General features: G+C 42.8%; 1 protein-coding gene across 8 annotated transcripts in view; it reads left to right on the forward strand.

Annotated features, from left to right (window-relative positions):
• The first annotated feature begins 200 nt into the window (after positions 1-200).
• hspa12a (heat shock protein 12A) overlaps positions 201-27,590 on the forward strand; it is a 37,669-nt gene continuing 10,279 nt past the window's right edge. Inside the window, exons 1-9 of one of the 8 annotated variants that reach the window (XM_027024581.3) lie at positions 201-459; positions 553-606; positions 12,460-12,536; positions 13,613-13,740; positions 16,574-16,760; positions 16,877-16,981; positions 17,369-17,485; positions 19,996-20,167; positions 25,768-25,854. In XM_027024581.3, coding sequence (XP_026880382.2) covers positions 567-606; positions 12,460-12,536; positions 13,613-13,740; positions 16,574-16,760; positions 16,877-16,981; positions 17,369-17,485; positions 19,996-20,167; positions 25,768-25,854 — 913 coding nt within the window. In that variant the 5' untranslated portion in view covers positions 201-459; positions 553-566. The other 7 variants (XM_035532556.2, XM_027024582.3, XM_027024583.3 and 4 more) reach the window with 7 other exon arrangements.

The following is a 27,590-nucleotide window of genomic DNA, read 5'->3' on the forward strand; positions in this document are numbered from 1 at the left end:
ATTACCCAGCGTGTTATAACCCATTTATATAGCACCGAAGACTTTATTCAGGCGCTCGGAGACGAACTTCACGCATAAGCGTTCGGTGCCGAGGTTATTCTAAAAGTGAACCCAGTGCTTGTCATAGCTAGTGGAGGGTTTGGGTCCGCCGTACTTTAGTCTATATTGTGCATAGTTTACTCTGGCGTCCTTGCGGTCGAGCTACAGTTTTAACCCACGAATGGAAATAGTCATTAGGTCCCCAGAACCGGGGTCGAACAGGGGGCGGGACGGTGAGGCAGCAGGCGGAAAGTCGCGATCAACACATTTCCGTTCTCCAAGGTGCCAGACGTCTACAAAGCCCAAAAGGGTTGTTCCAAACTAACTTTAAACGTGGATAGCCTAAGTGCTTCGCCTTTAACGGCGTGCGACAGTGAAGCTCTTCGAGCAAGCAAGCGGCAAAGGGAGGGTCGCTCAAATGTAAAAGTGGCCTTTTGTAAAAATATCTAATGATCCACGCTAAAGGCGAAAAGGCGCTCTGCTGTTAGTAATTTCATGATTTTTGGGCAACAGGACCTGAGGATATAATGGCAGACAGAGAAACGCTGCTAAACGACATTATAACAGGTAAGAAAAGATACTTTACACGATTCCACAGTCTGTGAAACTTGCGATGTTTGTTCATCAGTGATGCAGTCGGCTTCGACCGCCCACTGTCTCCTCCCGCTACCGCGTGTTCTCGTTTTGTAAACACTGGGCCTTCTTGTTTAACGTGTTGTTAAACTTTCGAGGCTCCTTTTAGCCGGCCTCCGACTTTTCTGAGGTTTTCCGAGAACCTCGGTCGGATGCAGTCCTGGAACAGGCACAGATTAGCTGCAGTGTGCAACTGTTCCGCAGTGGGTGAAGAGGCAGGGACTCCATCCGACTCTCTTGCGTGACAACCGCAAACGTGTCTGTTTCGGGATTTTTGTTTTGTTTGGGTTTTTGCGGAGTTTGGCGTAAACTTTGCACAAGGCGTTCTTGCATCTTAGACCTAACATCGCAGTGTGGAAGTGTCGCTGCGATTGTAGCGGTGCAGAGTCGAGTCACGTGGTAGGTCTCCTGGGAGCTTTGAGTCAATGCAGCAAAAGTCTGCACGCCTCATCATCATCATCAGGTGAAGCCGCCAAGAGGTAGGACCCACACACTACGAGCCGCGAAACCGAGCTAAACGTAGTGGCTTACAGCCTATGAATCCACTGCGAGAACATTTCCGTTGTTTCTATGTGGAATAGTCGCATTGCAGAGAAATCTGTTGACACGAGACGACTGTGTTCATATCGGGTATGAAAACGCCACAACGGTATTTTGTTTAGCTGCAGTGTTCTACATCAGAAGTATATTCTTCATATTTAAGGTCTGCGTTTCTGTTTGATGAGTTGATGAGTGCTTGCACACTGGTACGCAGGACGGATACGTGACCGTCCTTTAGTAAGGACACTAAAGTGTCCGACAGCGAGCGTGATGTAATTCGGGAGGGGCGCCGGCGTCTTCATCAGGGCAGTGGCATCTGCATGTACTGCGTGGTTAGGACTGGACATGTGAATGTCATTCCTAGAGCTCTGTGACTGAAGCTAGAACGGTTGGTTATCCATGTACGGGGCCGTTGTAAAGGATGCACTGCGCTCTGGATTAATCTGCATGCCGTTCCTTGAAACCTCACGGTGCCAGCGCCCCGTGCCCTTGGCTTGCCTGCTATTTTAAATCCGGATTTTGCGTGTGGTTGTCGTGGGCCTGCTTTAAAAGGTGACATCCGCACGCTAATTATGTGGCCGTGCATTGGCATGCTAGCCTTTAGCGCGAGCACGGCGGGCCATTTGTCTAAATCGGGAATCGCCTTAGCGCGTGGCGGTTTTGCACGTCGGTAACCGCCGTCTGCGTTCTGTATTCCGTTGAACATTCTCCGTTGCTTTCCGTTGCCCTCCGTTCCCACGTTGTCGCGGGTGGCGGGGTATAAAGGTGCTTTTGTTCCCCGGGGGAAGAATGGCCTGCGGGGGTAGCGCGTGCCCTCACGTAGCAGGCCTGGCGCGCGCCGAGTTCTGTTCGTTCGCTGCGTTTCATGCGTGTAGCAGGAACTTATAACCTGTATCAACATCATTTCAAACTGTGCGTTTCTGCAAAATCAGATGATATTTTGTGTGTTGCTTTTTTTTTTTCCTCTCCATGTAAAAGAAAAAAGTCGAGATCTGCCTGAAGCACCGAGATGTTTATATTTAACGTGAAAAAGGTTGTCTTATTGGAAAATTAAGTGGAAAAAAAACCATTGTAATTTTAAGGCCCAGTCTGCAATCGTTGAAATTTGCAGGCCCAACGATATGGAATAATATCGTAAAGTTCAGTTATGCATATTACAGTTTAAACCACTGCAGAAGGACTGTAAATGGGTCCTCTGGTGATTTAAGATATTATTAAAAGCCAGTGTAGGCATCCATTCCTCCCCCATAGGACATGAAAAACCACACATCCTCTGAGATGTGTATAACAAAAAGTGATCAGTGGTCTTTGCTTTTAGGATTTTAAACACTGTTCAGAGATGCAAAAATGAAGGAAGTCAGTCTGGTGAGACTGAAATTTAACAGTGCAGGCCAGCACTTACAGTGACCTGAAGCCCGCCACTACTGTGGATCCTGGTGTTAGCCATGTAGCTAACTGTGTCTGAGCTGTTGTTAGGTGTGAGATTCTTTAGTATTATTTCTTTGTCACATCAAATCAGACAGGACATCTGCGTAGGCTTGGTGCTGTTTTATGTATGTTTATAAGGGCATAGTGGAATTGCAAACCAGCCTGCACGGGGTCTGGACAGAGGCAGCTAGTCCTAGGGTGGGGGTAGACGGTTTACTGGCCGGAACACAGAGAAGGCCCTGGACTGTGGAGTCAGCAAGTGTGATAAGAAGGGACCTCAACAGCACTGCAGCAGTGATGCACACACACGGACAAGCATGAATACATACAAAAGACATGCAGGATGTGTGCACGCGAACGCACACAAAACATGCAGTGCAGATGCACATTCACACGCATGGTCTGATGTCTCCTGTCTGGTAGGGACTGACTGTGGATACACACACCCTAGATTTGTGACGGAGTCGACATCTCCACTTTCTCTGGTAGGGTGTGGCCATTTACACACACGCTTTAAAACACACAGGCGCACACGCTCATGAGAGCACTGGGCAAGGCAGTGTGTGAGCGCATGCTTTCAGGGTGTGGCTCTCTGTGAGCTTTATATGTGCTGATACACATTCCATAACCCAGCAGAATTAGAGCATGGTGGTTCAGGGCAACTTGTAACTTATTTGCTATAAGTTTTATTGCTAGTAATTGTTTAGTCCACTGTTAATTGATCAAATATGCGTTTATCATGCGAGTTATTTAATGACCTGTCACTATAGTAACAGTGACTTTGCTACATGAGGATGTGGGGTGGATCTGAAGCGGATCTATGGCAGACTTGGCCTGGTTTTTGGACGTGATGGACTAACTACTAGCGAATCTAAGAACGGTGTGGGCTTTCCCATAACGTCAGGTTTTTCCATGAAAACTGTATGGCTATGACCCTGGTACATTTAAGGTTGCTCTTTTAATCCTGCTTGTGCCTTTTCAGGGATTAAACAGACAAGCCTTTAGTGGTGCAACATATAATGTTTGCTGGTTATCACTGCAACACTGACCTGCAGTAAGGGCTGAAATATACAAACGAGCCCACTAACAAGTCACATTTATATTATTGTGTGTTTTTTATACCCTACAATGTTTTGGGGCATTACATTTTAAAAAAAAAAAAAAAAAAAAGATGATGATTCAGAATAACACAGGCGAGAAGTTAACCATGTTACCTCAAAACTCCAGCAGTTTGTTTTAATATATTTTAAGTCGTTACAGTTCCAAAATGTAATAATCCACACGGAGTTGCCAGTTGCTGGGTGCAATTCTCATCTTCAGGTAAACATCATGTGACTGCTGCATGTGGTATAAATCAGGCAGGTATAGGGATTTTCGCATTACTTTTCAGCTGAGAGTTGGAACAGACAAAATGGGTGACTATTGACTTTACATGTGGTGTGATGAATGGTCTAGCATGCCAATGGATTTTCCGAACGGTCATTCTGCTCATTTCATGCACAGCTGTTTCAAGGGCTTAATGATGAATGGTGTGGAAAAACAACTAACTACCAGTAATTGGCAAATGATCCTGTGCATGAAAACAGCTTATGGATCTGAGGGGTCAAAGAAGAATGTGGAGAAAGTTAATAGACGTTCTACAGCCAAGCACATAGCATCTGAATTCATCACTGGTAATTCATGCACTACTTAGTTGACTTGGTGTCGAGTGGGCTACAATAGCTGAAGACAGGGGTGGGTGGAGTTGTCGACGGCGATCAATGGCTGACAGTAATGAAGTACATGTACTTCATTACTGTACTAAAGTGCTGTCTTGAAGTATTTATACTTGAGTATTTCTATTTCTGGAGACAATTCACTCTGCTGCATTTCGCAGTAAGAATTGAAACTTTTTACTCCACTAAATGCATACAATACCCATCGTTCCTTATTAGTCTTAAAGTGAAATGAAATGGTATAAAGTGGATGAAGATGATGTTGGACACCAGGGTACAGGATGCATTTTAATTGGCTAATTTGTTTTGACATATTCAACAGAATCCTATCTGCTTCGGAGAGAGCCAGGAAAGGCGAGGCAAGGCATGGCAAGTTTTTGTGTAGCACTTTTCATACGCGGCAGTGAATCAAAGTGAGTCACATAGAGAAGGAATAAAGCTTGCTACAACCAAAACAATTTATTAAATCAAAGTCGAATATAAATTAACTTTAGTTTTCTGTTTAAATCTAATCATTTATTTCAATTCAACTTTTATCTCCTTAAAAATGTGTTTAAAAAGGCAGGTATTCTGTGCCTCTCATCAATGTTTGCAAATATAATAATCTCTGTTTTATCTTTTTTCAACTCCAGAAAGTTTTGTCTGTCAGCGATATGCCCAAGGCACTTAGAAAGAGAACTGAGGGGACCGTATTAGTTTGGGGAGGGGGCCATGTAAATCTGAGTGTTGGTGATGTCTGCATAGCTGTGGTAAGAGAGCCCAAAATCTTCTAAAATAAGAGTTGACCAAGAATCGAACCCTGGTGGACACCACATGTCATTGGCACTCTTTCAGAAACCTTATTTTTTATTTCTACAAAGTAATTCCTGCCTTGCAGATACAATGTGAACCATTTTACAAGTCAAGTAATTTTGAAAAAATCTTACATAAAAGTTCCTCATGTCACCAGTGGACCACTTTTAAAGGACTTTTTAAATGTCTCGAACAGAAGAAGGATTCCTTCATTTTAAAATACCTACTTTACTTGTCTCATTCATGCATATTTCATCCTTAAACACTTCTCCATCGAATTAGAAAAAAAAACAGAGGTAAGCCAGACTGTGGCTGGCTAGCTAGCTGACTTTTTAAGGAGCGTAACCTATTGTTAACGAGCTAACATCAGCAGATGCAAATAGGTGATATGCTTCGCATCATGTTTACTACCTGCTAGTTAACCCTGGAAATTATGAAAAAAATGGGATAACTGCAGCAAAAATCACTGCTGTCTGCGTAGTATTAAATTGGTAGAACCTAAATTGGGTAATTTGGTGGGTTTTTGGTTATTTAGTCCGACATTGCCAGACTCTCTAGGGAGAGTGTGGTGCCTTTTGCTTTGACAAGAACTGTCTACTACTGCAAGAAAAGGAAATCTAACTGACAGTTATCAATCGCTATTTTGGTATGACAGATAGACGGACACGCTCTTGAAAAGGGAGTTATGGCACAAACAGTCCCTCGGGAAGCACAGGTTGGCAGTTCAATAAGGCAAATGTACCTTGAATGCAATTCATTTGCACTTCTCTCCACTTTTTAGTGCCCGCAAACAATTTGGGAGATCCGAGTACAATGTTTGACACCGACATGGCATCGGAGTGATTTGTCACATGTTTGTTTCCTATGTAAGACACAGCTATGCTGTTATCTGGGAGGCATTTCACTATTTCACGCAACCAACAAAATCGGATACTGTGAAACCCTGGTAGCTACTCGGTCGACCATGCTTAAAATACAAGGCTTATCCCATAGCCTCTCATAGTAAACAAGTAATGATTCCTCTCTGTCTCTCTAAGAAAAACAAAAGTAAGTGTGTGTGTGTGTGTGTGTGTGTGTGTGTGTGTGTGTGTGTGTGAGAGAGAGAGTGTGTGAAATAAGTAATTGAAAGCAGAAAGCTTTAGTGTTCTAGAAGCCTTCCAAAAAATTTACAGAGCTCCAAGTTTTGTTTTGTTTTTGTTTTTTTGTTCCAGCTCAACTCCCCCCAACTATTCAAGCAGTTAAATCTACTGATTTTCAGCATACAGTTACAAAAGCAAGAAAATTGTCTGATTTGGACTTGTGCTTTTTGACAAGTCCAGTTTATACCATCTGCGCTGCTCTAAGTTGATGTGCGAGAGAGTGATAGACTGTGCTGTATGCTCATGTTGACAGTTGCAGCTTTTCCTAAAGTCACGATATCATATGTTAGTGGGTGGGCGGGGCAAAGTGAACGAAATGACCTCGGGACAGTAACAGGCGGAATTATGGTACATTACATCATGATACAGGTATTGGCAGAACTTCACTGGCTGAGAGAGAGAGAGAGAGAGAGACAGAGACACAGACAGTGAGTCAGTCTGTAGAAGGTGGGGATCGTGGGTGGAGAAGTGGGAGCTTCCAGAATGTCAGTCCTCCACTCTGTGTAGAGGATGTTATTGCTGTGGCGGCTCAGATACCAGAGCGTTGGCTTCCTCCAATCAGACTCTGTCCCTTTCCAGATTTCGCTCTCTAGCATAGCTGACATTTTGTTTACAGGCGCACGTTTCCTTTGGCTTACTAGCTGCTGTTCATTCATTAATTCAATGTCTTTTTTTTTTTTTTTTTAAATCTCACATGGTGTTTACGTTGGCCTTTTTCTGACAGCACATGCGGTAAACCTTGTTCCTTTTCATGGTGGTAAACGTCAACATGTGATTGCTGCACGGTTGCAGAATGTAATTTCAATGGAAAAAATAAACATTTACTTTCATCATTTGATTCGCATCTCAATGACGGACTTAAAATACAGTGATTATCAGGGCCACTGTTAGGTATGATTGGAATATTCATATGAAATTCGTGTTTGCTTTCTATTTTGTGATATCTGTGCCAGCTTCGTCATTCCTTTCTGAGTCAGATCCAAAATGAGGCCCCCCATGTGTTGTACTCTACACTTGCATGTCGCCATGGTGAAGAGATGGTGAACAGTTGGATTATTTTCACATTCTTTAATATTTAGCATGTTGTCCTTAAAATAGTCTAGGGCCATTTTAGGTGACAGGAATAGGCTCACAACTGGCCCTTTATTTGGGGTTTTGAGCCACCACTATGTGCTCTAAGAAAGCAGATTTTAGAACTTATGGAGTTTTTCAGATCTCAACTGCTAGTGAAGTAAGGTGGGTCAGTTACCTTTGCAAAGCTAAAACAGCATCCAACTGGCCCATGCTGAGCTCTGAGAGACCTGTGGCTGGGTGATGCTGTTGCTCACTTTAGCTGGGACATAATTCAGTAGAACCTGGTTTGTCACAGCACTGAAACCTGGCCTCATTATAGTGCAATGACTCCTGATCAGCAATGCAAGTCATCTGAGCTGATGAAGGTGGATTACTGCAGGGATCCCTTGAAAAATTACGTGATGCCAAAAGTTCAGACACATTAGGTTTGCATGTCCAGCTCGGGCCGGTTGTGATGAGTCCCTGGGGCACTCGGTTTCAGGACACATGAAAGCTGATCCGTTCTGTGTGGACAGGGATGTCGATTGTTGGATGGAGCAGCGTCTGAGAGTCTGTGAGCTGGAGAGAGATCTTTGGAAGTGAAGCTGTACTGACTGGCATTCTCGCATTGCTGGAAATCTGAATGCGTCTTGGGAAGATCCAGGCTGTCCACTCAGGTTCAGGAATCTGGAAATCTAGGAGTGGTGGGAGATACTAGAAGAGTAGAATATCTTGCAAGATGTTACGGTGATGGTGTTGTGATTTTATGTGACATGTTGTATGACTACTATAGAACTTGGATAAAGGCTGGAATGATTTTGGATAAAAATGGAAGGATTAGACCATCTTGTACTATTGTGTTTTAGTTCTTTTGTTGTTACCAGTGAAGCCAAACCAGACCCTCAGGAAGGAAATTTTTACCCTAAGGGACCTGAAGAATGTTCTTAGTGGCAAACACACATGCACATTTTCACGTATGTACGTGTGTGTGTGTAGTATGTATGTATGTATGTATGTATGTATTATATTTATATTTTTTATATATATATAATATTGTGTGTGTGTGTGTGTGTGTGTGTGTGTGTGTGTGTGTGTGTGTGTGTATATATATATATATAATGTATGTATGTTTTTATATATATATATATATATGTATGTATGTTTTTATATATATATATATATAAACACACACATACAGTGACCTGCTGGTTTTCCTCTCTTTCAGATGTCTTTCCCTATTGTTCTGGGCTTTTTGCTATGCTCTATTTAAATATGTTCACCAACTTGGCAAGAAACCTTTTATATATTTATCAGAGGTATTTTTAAATAAAAACCTTAAAGTCTATGTGATGGGTTCACCATGCCAATGCTAAAAAACTTTGTGCAGAAGTTTTGTAGTGATTGTTTAGTTACAGGTACATTTGACCTGTTTTGTCTGTATGTGTGTTTACAGCTTCACCACTTGCTATTTATGGAGAGCTTTCCTCCTCTCTCTTGTTCTGTCTGTATATTTAAGTCAAAGTCAATTTTTTTTTTTTGTTGGGTTTTTACAACATGTGTTGTCACAGCAAGTTTAGATTTATGGACCCAGATCTCTAATGGGAAAGCCAGAGGTGAGAGTGGCAAGGAAAAACTCCCTGGGTGGAATTAAAGAGGAAACCTTGGTAAGACCAAGACTTGAGGAAACGCATCCTCTTTGGGCCGCCCAGCTAATAAACAGCCTGTGCTTTATTACATAGCTCATGTAGCTCTCTCAGTATAGGTGCGAGACTCTTAGCTACTCTGGTGGGTCTCCGTTTCTACATCCATTAGTTGGATGTTTATGGCAGTGTCTGTTCATCTACTGCTGGCACTGGAACATTTTATGGTGTCAGGTTCTTCCTCACTGATGAGCAGGTCTAATCCAATGTTGGCATCATCTCTGCAGTAACATGCAGATAAAACAGGATGATCTAGCTAGTAAGATCTATAAAGAACAATGGATGAACCGTTCTCAAACAGTAGTTGTGCCAGTGACCAGCATGCAGCTCTGGCAGGTTTATCTATATCTGCAGAACTAGAAGGGAAGACCAGAGGGTGACCACAGTCCTGAGGGCTCTCTGAGACATTGCATTCCACACAGGTTACTGAAACAAACCCGAGTGATTGCATGAAATGGCTGGAAGACAGCATCAGCAGAAACCTCTGTGCCCGGGGGGGCCCCAGAATCTACACGTTTTATAGAGAGGAAGCTAACCAAAAGCTTAAGTAAATGAGTAAAAGTCAGGAGTGTGTCTGAGTCCCACTTAAAGCTGGAAGACTGTTTCATAATGGAAGGACTCTCCATCCATCCATCCATCCATCCATGCGGATTTGGCCTTCGAAAGCCAGAAAGTCAGTCGAATTTGATTTGAAAAGATGAGATTTTTGTATCCTCACAGCCCTGAAAAGTCAGATCTGTGTCATAAAGGGAAAAAAAATGGCAGACAAAAATGGCTCCCTCACCAACCACCACACTCTCAGCCCCTCCCCCACTGCACCGCACCCTCGTCTCCTTCTCTCTCTCTCTCTCTCTCTCTCTCTCTCACTCTGGGGATTTGTAGCAGTGAACTTCATTAGTCATTATTGCCATTATTGAGATGTTCCTGTAATGGGCCATAAAAATCAAAGCAAGTGGTGGAGCTGCTCCTTGCACTGGACCTGCATACAGTCCTGTACAGAATGGAACTCAGTTCTTTATCTGAGTCATAGGCTAGTAAAGCAATGCAGTGATCATGCCGTCAGCAAGCACAGGGCGGGGGACTGTACATAGACTTTAGCACTATGAAGTAACCTTACCAAGTTGACATAAGCTGTCAACTGAGGAATAATTTTTGTTCTGTGCTCACCTTGTAGCTCGGGTTACGGTTACTGCTGATTTGGGATAGGGGTGCTGTAGTTACGCACACACATACGCTCTGGCACACTATGGAATGCCATACACATTTTAACAGGAAGCAAAAGAGGTCAATGTTCAGACCCTCTCTGTGTGGAATTCTAAGCAGCTGAAATGAATGTTATTACCATGGAGAGGCAAGACACTCCCCAAACATGAGTGCTTTAGGTTGTTTTATATCAGTCAGTTTTAAAGTTATACAATTTCCATTATTGGGTTTGGGGATGAGGCAGTACAAGGGTGTGTGTGTGTTTCATAACATTGTTCTATTCTGACGCGTGTTTGTGTCTTCTGTGTGTGAGTCTGAGTGAATCTGTGGATTTCATAACATTCTCTCTGAGAGAGAGAGGGAGAGAGAGAGAGAGAGAGAGAGAGAGGTGCCCAGATGCTGCTGATATCAGAAGGGATCTTCAAAAAAAAAAAGTCTACAGAACACTTCCTAGCATTGCTTTGTTCTCTCTCTCTGAGTTTTTCTTTCTTGTTTATGCTTGTAAAATTTGTTCCGCTGGATGCAAGAGCTCAATTCTTCTATTTTCCTTTCTCCTCATTTAAAAAAAAATAAAATGAATTGGTCTGTTGCATTGATTTCAGGCCATAGATGAGATTTGTGGATAAAGCAGTAGCACTGCATTTATTATACTCATTAGAAAAGTAGGTCTAGCACATAATAGATGAGTTTAGCCTGCTCCTTTTCTCTGGCTGGCACATCTGTCAGATGGTATCCGTCCTACCTTCAAGATGATTCACCTCATTACAAAATATATTTGCTATACCAGCGGTGCTGCTTAGCCTAGTCAGTTTGTTCATGTCAATTTGAACAATTATTATTTTTTTGGTTACCCAGCTGTAGGTCAGACATTGTTGACAGAAATTGTAGACGGAATTCTTACTCGTAAGCAAATGTTTATATGTTGTTTAAGTAAATCGAAAAGCAGTAGAAAAGCGGAATCGATAGTGTTACGTAGCGCCCTTCACAACTAGCTTTTTAAATGTGGCTTATTTACGGCCTCCAATTTTTGCCCGTCCTGTAATAATGGGCCAAAAATGTGAGTAGTCGTAATCTGTTCACACAAACGGGATAATTGGAGATCTAATCAACTTGTAGTCAATTAGCTGCCGTGAACATGGGTCGCGTCGATGCTGGGGTAATCACTCTTGCACAACTTAAACGCACCATAATGACATTTCCGTTATGTGTGTCGCATTGTCATGTAAACAAACTTAACTTAAGTTCTTTTAAAGTAGATCTCACAATAGATCAAGTGGGGCGGGGGGGGGGGGACGTTCATCTGGATGTTTCTGGGCATAACACTCCACTTACAGACATTTATCATTACAGGCAATCATTTTACACCTTCGCTGTAGAATTTTATCTTTCATTGTACCGTTCGTTCTTTCTTTTTTTTTAAAATATATATATATTTGAAATAAAAAAAAAATTAAATAAAAGGCTGAACGGCTGAAAGCGCGCTAGCCGCAGGTAGCCAGTCTCTCAGCCCGTAATTACGCGCCGAAGAGCGTCGTGATGAGTCGGGCCACGCTTTGGCACAGCGGGGGTTGCGCTGGGGAAAGGGACAACCGTTTGGGAAGACGGAGAGATCCGGCGGCTTCCCGCCGCGCAATAAACCCCGGTACTCGTTTTGCGTCCGGGGCGCTTCTGTAAGAGCGCGGCGCTAGAGTGTTTTAGCGAGGCTATTAGGCCGCACTAATGAGCGTGATGGCTTTGGACAAATCCAGCCTCTAATTCAATTCAAATGTCAGCGTGGAGAAGAGTGCCTGCATTAGGCGGGTAAAGCTTTTAAAAGATTTGATGTTTTTATGATCAGATAGTCTAAAACGCAAAGCTTGTGCGTTGTTAGAAAAAATCATAAATGTCGTCTTCCCGTTCCCTGGTTGGACCTATTTTTGTCCAGCCCACTTAATTTTAGGAACGACTATGTTTTATCTGCAAATGATTTTGCGTTTAATCTGGGTAGCCTCCGTCCCTGGCTGCCGTAATCCCTCTTTCCTGTGTTTTGTCTGGTGTGTTCATGTGGATGTGTGTGTCACTCTGGATAGCAGTTTAAGGTTAAAAACAGGAACTGGACTGTATGGAGTCTGCCTTTGGAGTGACAGTCGAATCTGGAAGCTGTTTGTGCGTTAATATGCAGTATTTATGTCGGTATACGGTAAAGTCCTTAATCCCATTCCTCTCTGTGTGCCTCAGATGTAATGGCAGCCCCATCGCCAGCAAAGAGTATTGGTGACCCAGGTATCACGCCCCTCTCCCCAACACACACGCAGGTGAGTGAGGTATCACACACACACCCACACACAGGTGAGTCAGGTATCACGCTCCTCTCCCCAACACACACGCAGGTGAGTGAGGTATCACACACCCACACCCACACACACAGGTGAGTCAGGTATCACGCCCCTCTCCCCAACACACACGCAGGTGAGTGAGGTATCTCTCACACACACACACACCCACACACAGGTGAGTCAGGTATCACGCCCCTCTCCCCAACACACACGCAGGTGAGTGAGGCATCACGCCCCTCTCCCCAACACACACAGACAGGTGAGTCAGACACATGCGCCTCTCCCCAACACACACAGGTGAGTCAGGCCTGGGCTTTTTATCTGCTGCTGAGATGATGTATAGCAGGTCATTTAGCAGCTGAACTAACTAATCCTAGCCCTAACTCTAGCCCTGACCCTAGTTCATGCGTTATTATTGAAGGAATATTCTGGTGTTGTTCAACCTGATCTCTTCCTTACATCTGTAGCATATGTTTGATTTCCACAAAGATTTTGCCATTTCTCTGCATTCAGAACAGAACTGGGACACATTTGTAATGGAAGTTTAAGTTGTTGAATTCCGTCAACATTTAAAACTCATGATATAAAATCAATTAAAAACTATAGCCATTAGAGTCTAATAATAAATACCTTCCAGTGATTGATATTAGACAGTGTCTTTCCAAAGCTGTTGTGTAGTTTTATTAAGTTTTCAAACACAAAAAGCAAGTCCACTTACTTTCTCTCTTGCTGAGGTTCTGGAGCATTCACGCATGCTAAACCAAAACCCCGGTTTTTAGTATAACAATAGCATATGATCACAGATTCTTCCTTATGGACAAATAGCTCCCTCTCTAAAACCATGAATAATGGAGATTTAGAGCTTAATTTATGAAAGTGGTTTCTAAAAATAGTGTCACATAATAGTTTGTTTACTACTTTGATAACCGCCCATTATAAGTGTGTTTTGAGTCATGTTTTTTAGGTCCACAGAGGCTTGATTTTTAAAGCTCATTTTAATGTTCTAATGTTTTATAATGTTTCCTCATTCCGTCTTGGACGCCTGCACCCTGCAGAAGGACACGGAGCCAAATGAGCCAGCCACTCACTCCTTCATGGTGGTGGTGGCCATCGACTTTGGCACCACTTCCAGTGGCTATGCCTACGCGTTCGTCAAGGAGCCAGAGTGTATCCACACCATGAGGTGAGAAAGATGGAAAAACAGAAGGAGAGAGGTGGGAGAGATATAAAGAGAGAAAAAATTCGAGAGACAGGCAGACACAGGGGCGCTGGGTTGTTTGGGGTATGGTGGTTCCAGTGTTCACCCTCTATATGTCCAGGGCAGGTGCCCGATATGAGCGATATGTGTGATATTTGTGAGAGAACTTGTGTGTTTTGCACTTCTAGGCATTGATCCCTGTATTTCAGCAGCATTCTAGTTCATTGGTATCTTGGACTCTAACGTACTGTACTGGCTAGGATGTATTCTGACTAAATGACAAAGCACTTTTACAAGTCTCTCTGGACAAGAGCATTTATCAAATACCGTCAGTGTAAATGTGTCTGGGGAACGTGTATGAGGCAAGTTGTACAGACCCAGACAAAGTTCCACTCTGGCCGGGTAATTGGTGTGACAGTATTCTTAACATTGACCTATCTATGCTCACATGAGGATACGTATTTGATAGAAACTACAGAGCACTTCTGTATGTGCAGACTGTCTGCGATAAAATCGCCAGGTAAGCAGTTGGTCTCTGGTGGATGACTCCAGATTAGCATGTCACATGAAAAACATTTTTAGAACGGGTGCACATTTTAAGTTATACTAACTGACCTGCTAGCCTGCATTTTTTACATTGATTTTTCTAGATTGGCATAACATTTAAAACTATGCAAACAACTAATACAGCTCACTTGGTATTCCAACATTGTCAGACACTTTAATCCACATCTCAGTGTTTATATTGAGGTCCCCGTTATAAATAAGTACTCATCAAACACTGGAAACTCAGACAGCAACCACGAGCTGCTCCTCCATTTTAATGTAAATGGTACAAATATTTGTTAGCAACCAAGGTCAGAGTAGCATTTCGCTGGGCCCTGTTCTGGCCGTTTCGTTGCTGAGAATTTCGTGCCTGCACCCAACGCTCGGGACAAGGTTATTGGCCAATGCTGTACATGTGAGACATGTAATATAATGTGAATGTGTCAGTCATTTACAGATCCCAGTACCTCTGCTATTCCCCATCTCTGTCTCTCTGCCCTGTTTTTAATCTCTCTTCCATCTCTCTCTCTCTCCCTCTCTTCCTCACCGTCTCCCTTCATCTCACACTTTCCGTCCCTTTCTCGCCTCCTCCCCGCTCAGTAATGCACTGGTATAATCGTTACCTTTTTCGTTCTCGTTTGTCTCTCTAGGCACTCGCATTCCCTTTTAAATGTTATATATAGAAGCCTGCGCGAGCGCGCGAGCGCGCGTGCTTGCGCGTGTGAGCGCACACCTATGTTTGTGCGCACACGCATGCATGCTTGCGTGTGCGCGTGAGCACTACCATTTATTTACCTGCATTACATTGCATTTACCGCATTACCTACATTTACCCTCCAGAGCGCTACAGCATCCTACAGAGGAAAATGGGTAAAAGAGTTCATAAAACAGGTGAAAAATAAAATAAACATATCTGCACAACACCCAGAGATGGAAAAGCTGGGTTTCCTCCAAACATCTACATATTTAGTGTTTCTCTCCTCCAGCCCATAATGGCGTTACAATTACCGCTAACCTCTGACCTGTAACCCTGAATCTTAACGAAATTAAGTTTGGTATAGCATGGGGTACAGACATGAGGGCTCTTCTCTTACTTCCACACACTTGTCAACCCTGGTAATTTATTTTATTTTTTTTTTAGCTTCTATTAAATAAAAATCCAGATACAAATGAGGTCTGTTACTAAATAATATATGGAGCTACTGAGTGAGATGAAGGGAGTGGAGTTGCATCAGAGACTGCCCGGGAGACTGCCCTGATCCTTATGAAATAATGAAGTATTTCGGGGCAGGAGGGTTAACACTTTTACATAAACGCTGTACAATACAATATAAAAACATATATATATATATTTTTTGTTAAACACAGTAGTGTAATACAAACTGTAGTGTGTGTGTGTGTGTGTGTGTGTGTGTGTGTGTGTGTGTGTGTATAGAGATTAAACTGTTATGTAGGCCAGCTCATCCAGGAGTAAAATTTCCATGCCAGGGCTGAGATATTACAAATTCCATGTGACACGGTTTTGCCGGTAGGAGCCGTCTAACTGTAATGATCCTTTCTGCTCTCAGTAGTCTCTGAATAATTAAAAAAAAAAAAAAAACCAGGATATTATTCTCGTTCCATGTATCCTCCTCTAACTCGAACCCTAATCTGAAATCTAATCCTAAGGATAGGTGGGGATGAATGACAGGGTGAATTAGGGTCAGCATCTCTGACCCCCTTTAAAGAGACCTTTTGGTAAAAGTTAAACCTGGGACCGTTTCGGGTGTAAAGGGTTGACCTGGATCAGAATACATGGTTAAGGTTGCTGCTAGCAGCTGGTTCTGTTAGTAGTTTAGGCTGGCTGTGTAGCTACCCTGCTCAAGACTAGAAAGGGTGGTTGATTCACAGCAGATATATGAATTAAACAAAAACATTCAGTAAGCCAAAATGGGGTTTCATGTTGAACAAGTAGTAAACAGGTAAATGATGTTTTTAGTTCTACAAGTTACACAAGATATGCCCCTTGTGTTCCCTTAATCCCCTTAAGCTTTTGAAGTGGGCAGTGTCCATGGTTAGTAAGGTTTGAGAAACCAAGCACTGATGGGTGTTCTCAGGGATGGAGGCACGCCAAAACGGCTCTAAAGGCAGTTCTGTGCTGTTTTGAGTGTGTTGCTGTGGGGTGCTACAGGTATCGGAAGAAATTCTGAGATGCTGCTTCTTTGAACCCTGTTTTGTTGGTTGTTTAGCCATGTACTGGTATAATGATTGGTCAGTGTGTTTATGTTGCTAGACGCTGGGAGGGCGGAGATCCAGGAGTGTCCAATCAGAAGACACCGACTACCATTTTGCTCTCACCGGACAAGAAGTTCCATAGTTTTGGTTATGCAGCAAGAGATTTTTACCATGATCTGGACCCCACTGAGTCTAAGCAATGGCTCTACCTAGAGAAGTTTAAAATGAAACTTCATACAACTGCGGTAAGGAAACGCACACATGTATACCAGTTTGGATGGGTGGTTGACTTTGCCAGCTCCACTAACCACTCCAAGCACTGACAGTTTTGTTTGTTTGTGTGTCCTGCTTTCTTCTCCAGAATCTGTCCATTGACACTGACCTCCATGCAACCAATGGGAAGAAAGTGAAGGCATTGGACATATTTGCTTATGCTTTGGCGTTCTTCAAGGAACAGGCTCTTAAAGTGCTGAGTCATTTTGTACCTTTCTCTTGTGTGCTGTGGCGTCACTACTGGTGTGATTGCTGGGTGCTTGGCTTGGACATTTTAACAAACTATCAGAGTAGGTTTTAGTGAAGTAGAGGAAATTAGAGGTGCCACCCGGTACTACAAAGGATGTTTACACTGCAACTTGTTGGACAATTAACCTTATTTCAATGTTAACTGATATAGCTGTGATTTTGGTTTTCAATCATCTTCCTTCAAAAATCAGATACCCTAGGGTTAGGATTCTGTTAAACTCTGGCCCAAAAAAAAACCCTGCTTCTTTTTAAATGCCTGTTTTGCTGTTATGATGATGATGATGATGATGATGATTGCCTCTCTGTAACACTTTGCTTTGATTGACTATAGGAGCTGAGTGACCAGGCTGGGGCGGAGTTTGATAATGCTGATGTTAGATGGGTTATCACTGTTCCTGCCATCTGGAAAATGCCAGCAAAGCAGTTCATGAGGGAGGCGGCATATAAGGTGCACGCACATGCGCGCGCACACAGATTTGTCCCGTGTAACCCCTTAGTCCTCTTGAGCTTCTCTTTCCTACACACACAAAAATGAATCTCTAATTTTTTATTTCTGGCTTATGTTTATTTACACAAACGCATACCCATTCTCTCACAAGCACACACAAATGCGTTCTGTTGCATGCATTCTCTCCGTCACGCAATGGAATCGGATGTTGTAAATGTGTAGGTAGTGTGGTGGTCCCCTCTCTGTCTGTCATTACGGTAAATTCAGAAAAGGATTACCTCACTCATTAAGTCACAGGCTATGGGACAAAAACGAGACGCTTCTCAAAAGCAACTAAAAAATGTTAGTAGCTGTGCATGGATACTTTAATCATAAAGCGCCCTCTAGTGCTGAAATAATGAAACAAGGGAGAGAAGGAAAGAACAGCACTGAAGTGCAGGGAATTATGCTTTTACCACACACACACACACGCACACATATCAGTGTTAAACGTGGTGGTGAAGGTGGGAAAGGGATTAAAGAACAATGGAAGGAAGGAGGAGTATGTCTGTCTACAGTAGGGGATTCTGTATGGACGCGTGTGCACGCGTGTCTGTCTCTGCAGTAAAGTGTGTTTGCTGTAAGGCCTTGTGTGTGAGTCTGCAGTAAAGTGTGTGTGTGTGTGTGAGATGCTAATTGGACTGTACAGGAGACACAAGGTTAAAGGAAGGGGAATACAGAGAAAATACAGAGAGCAGTCGGAGGAGGAGGAGGAGGAATGGAGAAGAGAGAACAGAATTGGAGCAGAAATGGGAGGGAGAGAGGAAGAGTGGAACAAAGGATGAGAAAGAAATGTCACTTTAGCAGTACATGATGAGACAACTCACCATATTACACCCACTGGGGGAAAAACACACTGGGAGTAACTTAATTAATAAATCACCCAGTGAATCAATTAATGGGTGAATTTGTAAATGAAGGAATGGATGGGCTGCTAATTGAAAGGATGGATACAGATGGGGGGTGGGTGGGGCTAAGGTGTGGTAGTGTTCCTGAAACTTGGAGGATTGCAGGGAGTGTGAGTGTGAGTGTGAGTGTGTGTGTGTGAGAGGTCTAGGGTGCGGCACTGTTCCTGAAATGGGGTGGGGGGGGGATTGCAGGGTGGGTGGGTGTCTGCGCATGTCTGTCTGTCTGTGTGATGGAGAGGTGTGGCACTGTCCTCGATACTTCCAGGGGGGTGGGGGTTTGTTTGCAGGGAGTAGGTCTCCGTGTGTGTGTGTGTGTGTGTGTGTGTGTGTGTGTGAGAGAGAGAGAGGTAGAGTGTGAGAGTAAGGGGAAAATCTGCACTAAGACTGACTAAAGGCATTCTTATGAGTGGGGCGTGGGGGGTGTATACTCTGGAGGAGGGGCATTGTTCACAGTGTGCAGCACTGGATAGGTTATTTTTAAAATGTCTTGCACTACAGATACATAAATGCAGAATATATGCAATTAAATGTACTCTGAGTGTTGGACAATGTTTAAGTTTTAGCATATTACTCACTTTGAGAGAGACTATATGTTAATTGCATTAAAGGGCATGTAATCTGTAGTGAAATTCACTTTAAAAGTAACAGTTGTATTGTGGGTGGGTGTGTGTGTGTGTGGGGGGGGGTTGTATACAATGTTGGGGGAAGGAGGGGTTTTGGGTGTGTGTGTGTGGCAGGTTGTGTTTATTTGTGTGTGGGGGAGTATACAGTGTATGTGCATGGGTGGGGTGTATACGCTGGGGGAATGTATTCATTGTGGGGTTTGGGAGTTGGTAGACTGTGTGGGCGAATGGGTGTGGAGGGGAACTGATTTGGTAGACATTGTGGGGGGGGGTTGGTAAACTGCAGTGACTCAGCTTTTTAGATATTGGCTGCCTTCCATGTACTGACAAAAAACTGAGGATGTTTTATTTCTCTCTCTCTCACACCATACACACACAGGCATGACCTGTCAGATTATGTATTCAGAAAGTTGTTGTTGTTGTTTTTAAATCCATGGTGATTTTGTAGTCTCACTCCCTTGTGCAGTAGTCTCCATTTACTCTGAAATCAGACATGAGTATGAAGGTGCCATTAAGTAGTGAAAGGACTCTCCATCATCTCTGTGGAAAGAGTCTGCTGCTGTAGCATCACTACCAGAAACGTGATGGGGTGTGATAGATAAAAATATATGGCCACACTGCTCCAATGCATAGAGCTGTACAAGAAACCCCAGTGAAACAGAGTAGTGAAAGTATCTCAAATTTATCTCAAACAATGAGGGTATTTAAGTGAAAGCAGAAATGAAAATGACCAGTATTTTCCAATAAATTATTTCTTAAACATGATATGGATTTACAAATACTACTCTCTCTGGAGACTTCTCTGCATAATTGGGCATGGGTGCACGACACCCACTAAAGTTCTGTTATATTCGTCTGGTCACTTTTAGTAATGAATTGGTTTGTGTGCGTTTTATTTTTCCATAAGTGGTCCGTATGTTTTCTTCCTTTCTGTGATCAGGCAGGACTGGCTACCGGAGACAACCCTGATCAGCTGATCATCGCTTTGGAACCCGAGGCCGCCTCCATCTACTGCCGTAAGCTCCGCCTCCACCAGATGGTTGACTTGGGTGCGAAGATGTCCATAAATGGCTATAGTCCGACTGAGAACGTGGGGGCAGGGATGACCCAAGGTAGGTTTTGCGCACACTCTCACTCACCACTTGCGTCTTAAGGTTAAAAAAATTCCCTAACACGGTTCCGCACAGTTGTTTTGGCGAATTTTACATGAACGAAGAATCGGAAAACCTGGCAAGCTGAATCTCCTTTAGCTATATGACCAACCACTTCCGTCCTTAATACACCTTGGTACAGGTCTCTGAATTTGGTTTTTGTTTTGTCCAATGATAGTGACCGGATTAGCATATTAAAATAAAGCCGTAGTGATTGGTTTGCTCAGTGATTGGTTTGCTCATGCGTGAACCATTCTCCACACGGTGCTGAAGTGGAGGAGGAGCTGAAAGGTGGTGCTGAGTACCATAATTTGATTCTTTGCCTATCAGTAGCAGGCAGTCAAATTTATAGTCTCCCCCCCTTTTTGTGGAATCCATGTTAATTGCAGGTCAGGCATGTCCAGGTAGTCCAGATGGGGGAAGCTCGTTCAAATCGCATCAAATTTATTTATATAGCTCTTTACAACAGATGTCACAAAGCAGTCCAAGCCCCTGGTGAGCAAGCCCAGGGGCGACAGTGATTAATAAAAACTCTCTAAGAGGAATAGAAATTTTTCTAGAGCTAAGGGGGCTTTGCCAGAGAAACTGCCCAGCTGTGGTTTTCATGTGCTAGGTTTAGCTATAGAGTCTGTGCATTGAGATCATAGTGTTTACAGTGGATCATACTGAACAATGAGGTCTCTTTGGTACGGGTGGGGATAATTTCAGGATTTACAGGTTGATGACAGTATCCCATAGTCAATTCAAAGTTAGTTAATTCAGCAGCCAGTCTATAGAATAAGGCTAATATGGTCAAGCTTGTGGATTGTGGAGAGTTCACTGACTGCTGCATTTTGGACTACCTGGACCTTGTTGGAACACCTAACAGAACTGTCAGACAGTGAGGCACTGCGGTAGTCTAACCTTGAGGTAACACGGGCATGTGCTATTTTTCTGCATCATTTAGCATCAATATATTTCTCTGCTTTGCAGTATTTTTTATATGGTGTGCTTTGGAAGAAAGGTCAGGATCAAAGTTACCCTGAACTTTTTACAGCTGCAGTAAGAGCAAGTGGAAAGCTATCGAGATTAAACATGTAGGCTTATCATTTCTTAGATGCTTTTGGGCCAAGTAGGAGTACTTCAGAGCATCCAATTTCTAATATGTTGTACACATTTCATGTTTCATGAAGTTGTTGACTGTTCTCTGGTTTAGCTGACATTTAGTTGTGCATCATCACTATAACAATAAAAAGCAATGTCATATTTGTGAATGATCATGTATGGGGTGAAGAGCAGCGGTCCAAGATCAGAGCCTTGTGGGACATCACATTTCACCTTACCAGTAATGGAGAATTCTCTATTTGCGCTTTACAAGCTGATGCCGGTCGTTATGAATCAGGGCAGTGCTGGTCCATTAATCTCAGCTAGCTTTTCTTGCGGCTCCAGTACATCTGAAAGAGCAGAAATTATACTTGCAGTCCTAAAGCTGCATATAAAACAGCAATATTCAGATAATACTTGGGTTTCTTCCGCAATCTTGATGCTTACCATAGGAAATATTAGTTTATGAAGATAATAAAGACGATTAATATAAGACAATTCTGCAAAATCTAAAATAAAACAAGATACCAGGCTAACCAAGCATTGGAAGAAAAGGCTCTTCATCAGGTGAGTTGTATATGGTTCCAGTGATGACTAGTGAATCTGATGCCGTAGGGAGGTAGAAGGCACGTGGGGCTACTTCCTTCACTTCGGGTTCTTTGGCCTCCTCTATTGGAAACGCATCAGTTTGTTTCCCTGTCTCACGCTCACTCATCATTCCATGTTGTTCTCATCTCACTCTCCTGCATCACTCTCTCTGTGTGCCGTACGCATGCATCTGTCCTCGTGGTCTTGATAAAATAATATGGCCGTCATATTAAGAACAGAGTAGTCAAGGTCAAAAGGCTGCATTGTGAATGATGAATACTAACAGGTCAAAGCAGATGTAGTTCCAGAAGCTTGAAGGTCTCCATGGTGGACCCAGTGCTCTTGGATTTTGTGAGGGGGTGTTGAGGGGTTTCTCCTAAAGTCCACTGTCATTTCTACAGTCATTGGTCTAAGAGAGAAGAGCACTAAGGAAGGACACATCCTTGATGACTCAGTGCTGACCCTCGGGCAACATTTTTCACGCTAATGTCTGCTATATGTGTCTTTCTCCCCACCCCGGAGTTTATCACCACTTTACATATAACTGAGGTTATGTTGTCACCACTGTACACACAAGCTCACTTATGTTGTCACTAGTGTATACATAACTGAGGTTGTCACCACTGTACACACAAGCTCACTTGTTGTCACTAGTGTATACATAACTGAGGTTGTCACCAATGTACACATAATTGAGGGTATATTATCACCAGTGTCCATGTAACAGTTTTCCTGTGTAGTTTAGAACTTTTTACTCTCTAAAACATACAAGTGTGATATAACAGCTATGATCCAGTCCTGCTGGAGATTGCAATGCTGCAGTGTAAACATTTCCCATTTGAAAAACACACCGACAAGATGTGACTGCATTTTTAACAGCTGAATTCTCTCTTCTTTTGAGTTAATTTGTGTCTAGCTGGACTTGCTGAACCATGTGAATCTGAATTCAACAGAGGGGATGTTATGCATTTTGAATGTTAGCTAAACTTTGAGTTGCCTAGGAGCACATTTGAGTATAAAGATGTGAGCAGTGCTTGGCTCAGGTGATTCATGGAAAGCATTTAATAAGGAAACGCTACCAGAGAGAAGGTGAATGGTTACTAGTTTTATTTGTGAACAGGAAGAGGAATCGCAGCACACAACAGCAGCTTTGCAATGAAAACAGGGCCAATGGCTTCATTGGTAACATTTAGAGAAACAGAGAATCCCCTGGTGACAATTGTGGGCAGTGGATGCGAGTTGCATTAAATTTGTGCGTGGAGCAACTTATGATGTCCTTCCAACTCTGCAAAACCTTGGACAGTGGGTAAGTGAAGATGCTGGTTGTATATTATGTGTGGGGTTTGGGTCACTGAAGCATGTTTTATCTGCATATAAGTTTAGTTTGTCACAGGGAAGATACACATGCAGACATAATCAGGTGCTTGGCTCATGATCATGTTTATTCAAGAATAAGCGCATAGATATTAACACTGCCCAGCAGTGATACGAATAGTGTGATTATGCGCATGAAGAGCAGTGTATTGGAGAGCAAGCGCAAGCTATAAATATCAGTAGATGGCTTGAACTGCGAGACTGGAAATTTGTAGCGGGTGTAGGTTAAAAAAAATGTTACAGGTCCCATAGTGCACTAATTTAACTACGCTGAGTCAAGATATGCTGCACTCTGAAAGTAATCAGAGTTTATTTCATAGAGATAACAATTCTGTCTGAGGTGTTGTGGGCTTGATTCAGTGAAGTACTGAACAGGGCAGCTGCCTATATGATAACCGATGTGAAGGGTTTGCGAGGTTCGGGTGTTAGGTTGTGAAGTGAGTGCGCTGGGCCTTATGTGTAACACTAATGGTTTGGCACAGGACATTTTGACTCCTGTGTAATTACAAATGTGCTCGTTCAATGCATAACTGAACAGCACGTTTGTTAAGCGCTTACACAGAGGATGTTCACAAGCTGAAAAACTGAAACAGCAGCGGGGTCATTTAGTCCAGAGGGAACTCTCTTGATGGAGTCCCCTAACAAAACCTTCCAGAAGAAGGCAACAACACCAGCCATGTGGTGCTCTAAAAATGGAGTTATGATTTGGGTAGAGAGGACCTCTCCTGCTTTGAGAGGGGAAAAATGGGAAAGATCTTTGCTCTTTCCCACTTTGTGTCTCTGTCTCTGACATTTTCTCTTTTATGTCCTTGTCTAGATTTCAGCAGCTCACTTTTCACTCGGGTTCTTAAATGTCCATAAATGTTTTGGAAATATTCTGTCTTTTTCCAGAGTCATACACATTTCACCCAATACCTCTTTTACCCACATTGTGGCACACATTTCTGATCAGACAGTGTAATTTAACCCCGATGTCACTGTATACTGCAGTAACGCAACCCTAATTGTATGACTGACTCATGCTCACCTAAGCCAAAAGATTGGTGAATACAGCCTGTCCTCCTCGTTGCTGATTGTAGTCAGTCATTTAATGCCTTGATTTGATTGTAACCAGTAATTCAGTGCAGTAAATTAATTGTAGTCAGTAATTTGATGCAATAATTTGATCATAGTCAGTAATGTAATGCAGTAATATTTAACTGTAGCCAGTAATTTAATTGTAGTCAGTCATTTAATGCAGTAATTTGATTGTAGCCACTAATTTGATGCAGTGATTTGATTTGATTTGTAGTTAGTAATTCAATTCAGTAATTACATTTTCAGTAATTTGATGCAGTAATTTGGTTGGAGTCAGTAATGTAATAAATAAATTTGATTCTTTGACTTATGAAGGGCCTGATAGTGGCTGAAGAGATGAGACTGACGTTTCCAGTAAATCCCAAAACCATGGAGTCCAGGATGATTACAAAGCATTGCTATAGTGAAGAGCACTGCTCTGTGAGGCTTGTCATGTATTTACTTCCTTTTGTCTGTCCGGGAGCTAGAACCTGTCCCATGTTGCGGGTCAGAGGGCAGTGGTTTGGGAACGGGTCTTATGACCTGCACTGCATTTTCACATCAGAAGAAATACTGCCCTTTTGGCTTCATGATGCTGTGCTCTCTCTCCAAAACGCACTTCCTGTTTGGACAAGGTGGTACGCAGCTAAGAAGGAGGTTTTTATTTTTGTACCAAGAGCATCAAAGTGATGCGTGTTACGTTCGTGTAAGCAAGGAAACGGAGCGTCCTGTTCACATCCTCTTTTGTGTCCCCAGTGAGGGAAATTGGGAGCTTTTCACCGCACGCGTGCAGCAAGCTTCTGAGAGAGAAATGCAGCCGGAGACACACTGATGAATGAAAGAAATGCATTTAAACGCACTGAAAGAATGAACGTAAAGAACCATCCCATACTTGTGCTACATTTAACATTTACGGCATTTAGCTGATGCTTTCGTCCAAAGCAACTTACAATTGTGACTGAGTACAATTTGAGCAATTGAGGGTCTTGCTCAAGGACCAAACAGTGGCAACTTGGCAGTGCTGGGGCTTGAACCCACAACCTTCCAATTACAAATCAAGTACCTCAACCTCTGAGCTACCTCTGCTAAACCTAAAAATGTAAGTTTTAAAGAATATGAAATGCAGGGAAGCATGTACTCTTGATCTGCTCTGTGGTGCAGAGAGTTGGAGACTAAGGGCTAGGTAAGGTGGGTTTTAGGTAGCTAGGTTTAGGTTAGAGGGCAAATCTGCCGTCTCCTGTAGGGGAAGTGATGTCAATTCCTGTCTGCTCTCAATTCTTTGCCATCCTGTTGCTTCTACTAATGTCTCTAACTCTCTCTCTCAACAAACAAACACACACACACACACACACACACACACACACACACACACACACACACACGTGCGCATACTCGCAAAGCTTCACATCACTTTTCCAGCTTCTCACACACACTTCCTCTCTCTCTCTGTCAATAACCAGCCAAGGAGCATGTGCGTCGCAACCGGCAGAGTCGCACCTTTCTGGTGGAAAATGTCATAGGGGAGCTGTGGTCCGAACTCAGTGAAGGTAGAGTCTGCATCACACTCTCACTCTGTTTCTGCTTCTCATTCTTCTCACGCTTTTGCTGAGTTACTGTTTTTGCTCATTCTTCTTCTATTGCTGCTCTCATAGAAAACAAAATGTAGCCACCCACAATAATAAATGATTCAATAATAGATGATTCAGTGATAAATTATTCAGTAATAATGGATTCTTTCATGCCTTACTAGAATACATCAGAGGATATTCACATTCCTCTCTGTTCTAAGTCAAAGAAGCAAAGCTAAAGTCTCGACAGCATGTAGATGCTGTTTTTTGTCACATCCATGACAGTGATACCCCATAAACTGATTGATATAAATAAATTTTTTTAAAATCTATTATAATGCCGAAAGTATGTGGACACATGACCATCGTTATATATGAGCTTGTTGGACATCCCATTCCAAAACTATGGGCATTAACACCGAGTTAGCCACCCTTTTGCAATTAAAGCAGCCTCCACTCTTCTGAGAAGGCTTTCCACAAGGTCTTAGAGTGTGTAGAGGGATTACATGCTCATTCAATCAAAAGAGCATCTGTTAGATAAGGCCGTAATGTTGGATGAGAAGGCATGGCTCAAAATCGTCGTCAAAATTCATCCCAAAGGTGTTCAGTCGGGTTGAGGTCAGGGCTCTGTGGACCACGGGATTCCTTCACACGTCTTTTATGGAGCTCATTTTGTGCACAGGGGTAACATCATGAAGGAACAGTAAAGGGTCTTCTCCAAACCATTGCCTTCAGCGGGTCTGAAGAACTTTGCCCGTCGCAGAAAGGCAGCTCCAGACCTTAATTCCTCCGGCATTTAAACGTTACCGGTGGCACTCTGCTTTCCGGTAGGTGTCCTCCTCCTGACGTCCACCAAACCCAGGTTTATTCGTCAGGCTGCCATATAGTGAAGAATAATTATTCCTCCAGAGATCTCGCTGTGGCAGTAAAGCTGAAAGGATGGTACCCGAAGTCAACACAGACGTTAGAGCTCCCTGGAATATCAGCATTCCGAGGTGAAATAACAGCATTGCTGTATCCCAGTGTACCACGCCTCTCAGTTCCCCATAACCCCCAGATATGTACCTTTACGTAAAATGAGGGGTGTTGAACAAAATGCCTGAATAAACAAATAGGTTTTCAGCTTGGTCTGAAATATAGAGACCATGTCTCATTCCTGAACATTGACAGGAAGGTTATTCCACAGCTTCGGAGCTTTATAAGAAAAGGCTCTGTTCCCTGAGGTTGATTTCCTTATTATAGGACTAATAAAGAGATGACCACTCTTGAATGAAGCAGACACGGAAGATCATAATAGACCAAAAGATCACCAAGGCACTGTGGAGCATGAATATTCAGTGCTTTGTATGTTATAAGAAGTATTTTAGAATCAGTAAAGAATTTTACTGGGAGCCAGTGCAGTTTAGCCAAGACGGACATTATCAAAACCTTTTTAATTTAAGTTTAGTAGTTGCTACATTTTGAACAAACTGAGGTTTGTTTATGCACTTACCAGATGGTAAGCCATGGTAGTCCAATCTGGACGTGAGAAAAGGATGCACGGACCATGCATCGTGTAAAGATTAGTATATTTCTATTTTTTCCAATCTTCCCCAGGTGTAAAAAAGCTGTCAATGAAATATTATTTACATGAACTTCAAATGAGAGACTGGGATCCATAATAACACCAAAATCTTGAACTGTTGAAATTATGTAATTGGGAGACCATCAAGGTT

The sequence above is a fragment of the Electrophorus electricus genome, chromosome 10 (assembly GCF_041902795.1).
Source record: "Electrophorus electricus isolate QZ-2024a chromosome 10, ASM4190279v1, whole genome shotgun sequence".
Lineage (NCBI taxonomy): Eukaryota > Metazoa > Chordata > Actinopteri > Gymnotiformes > Gymnotidae > Electrophorus > Electrophorus electricus.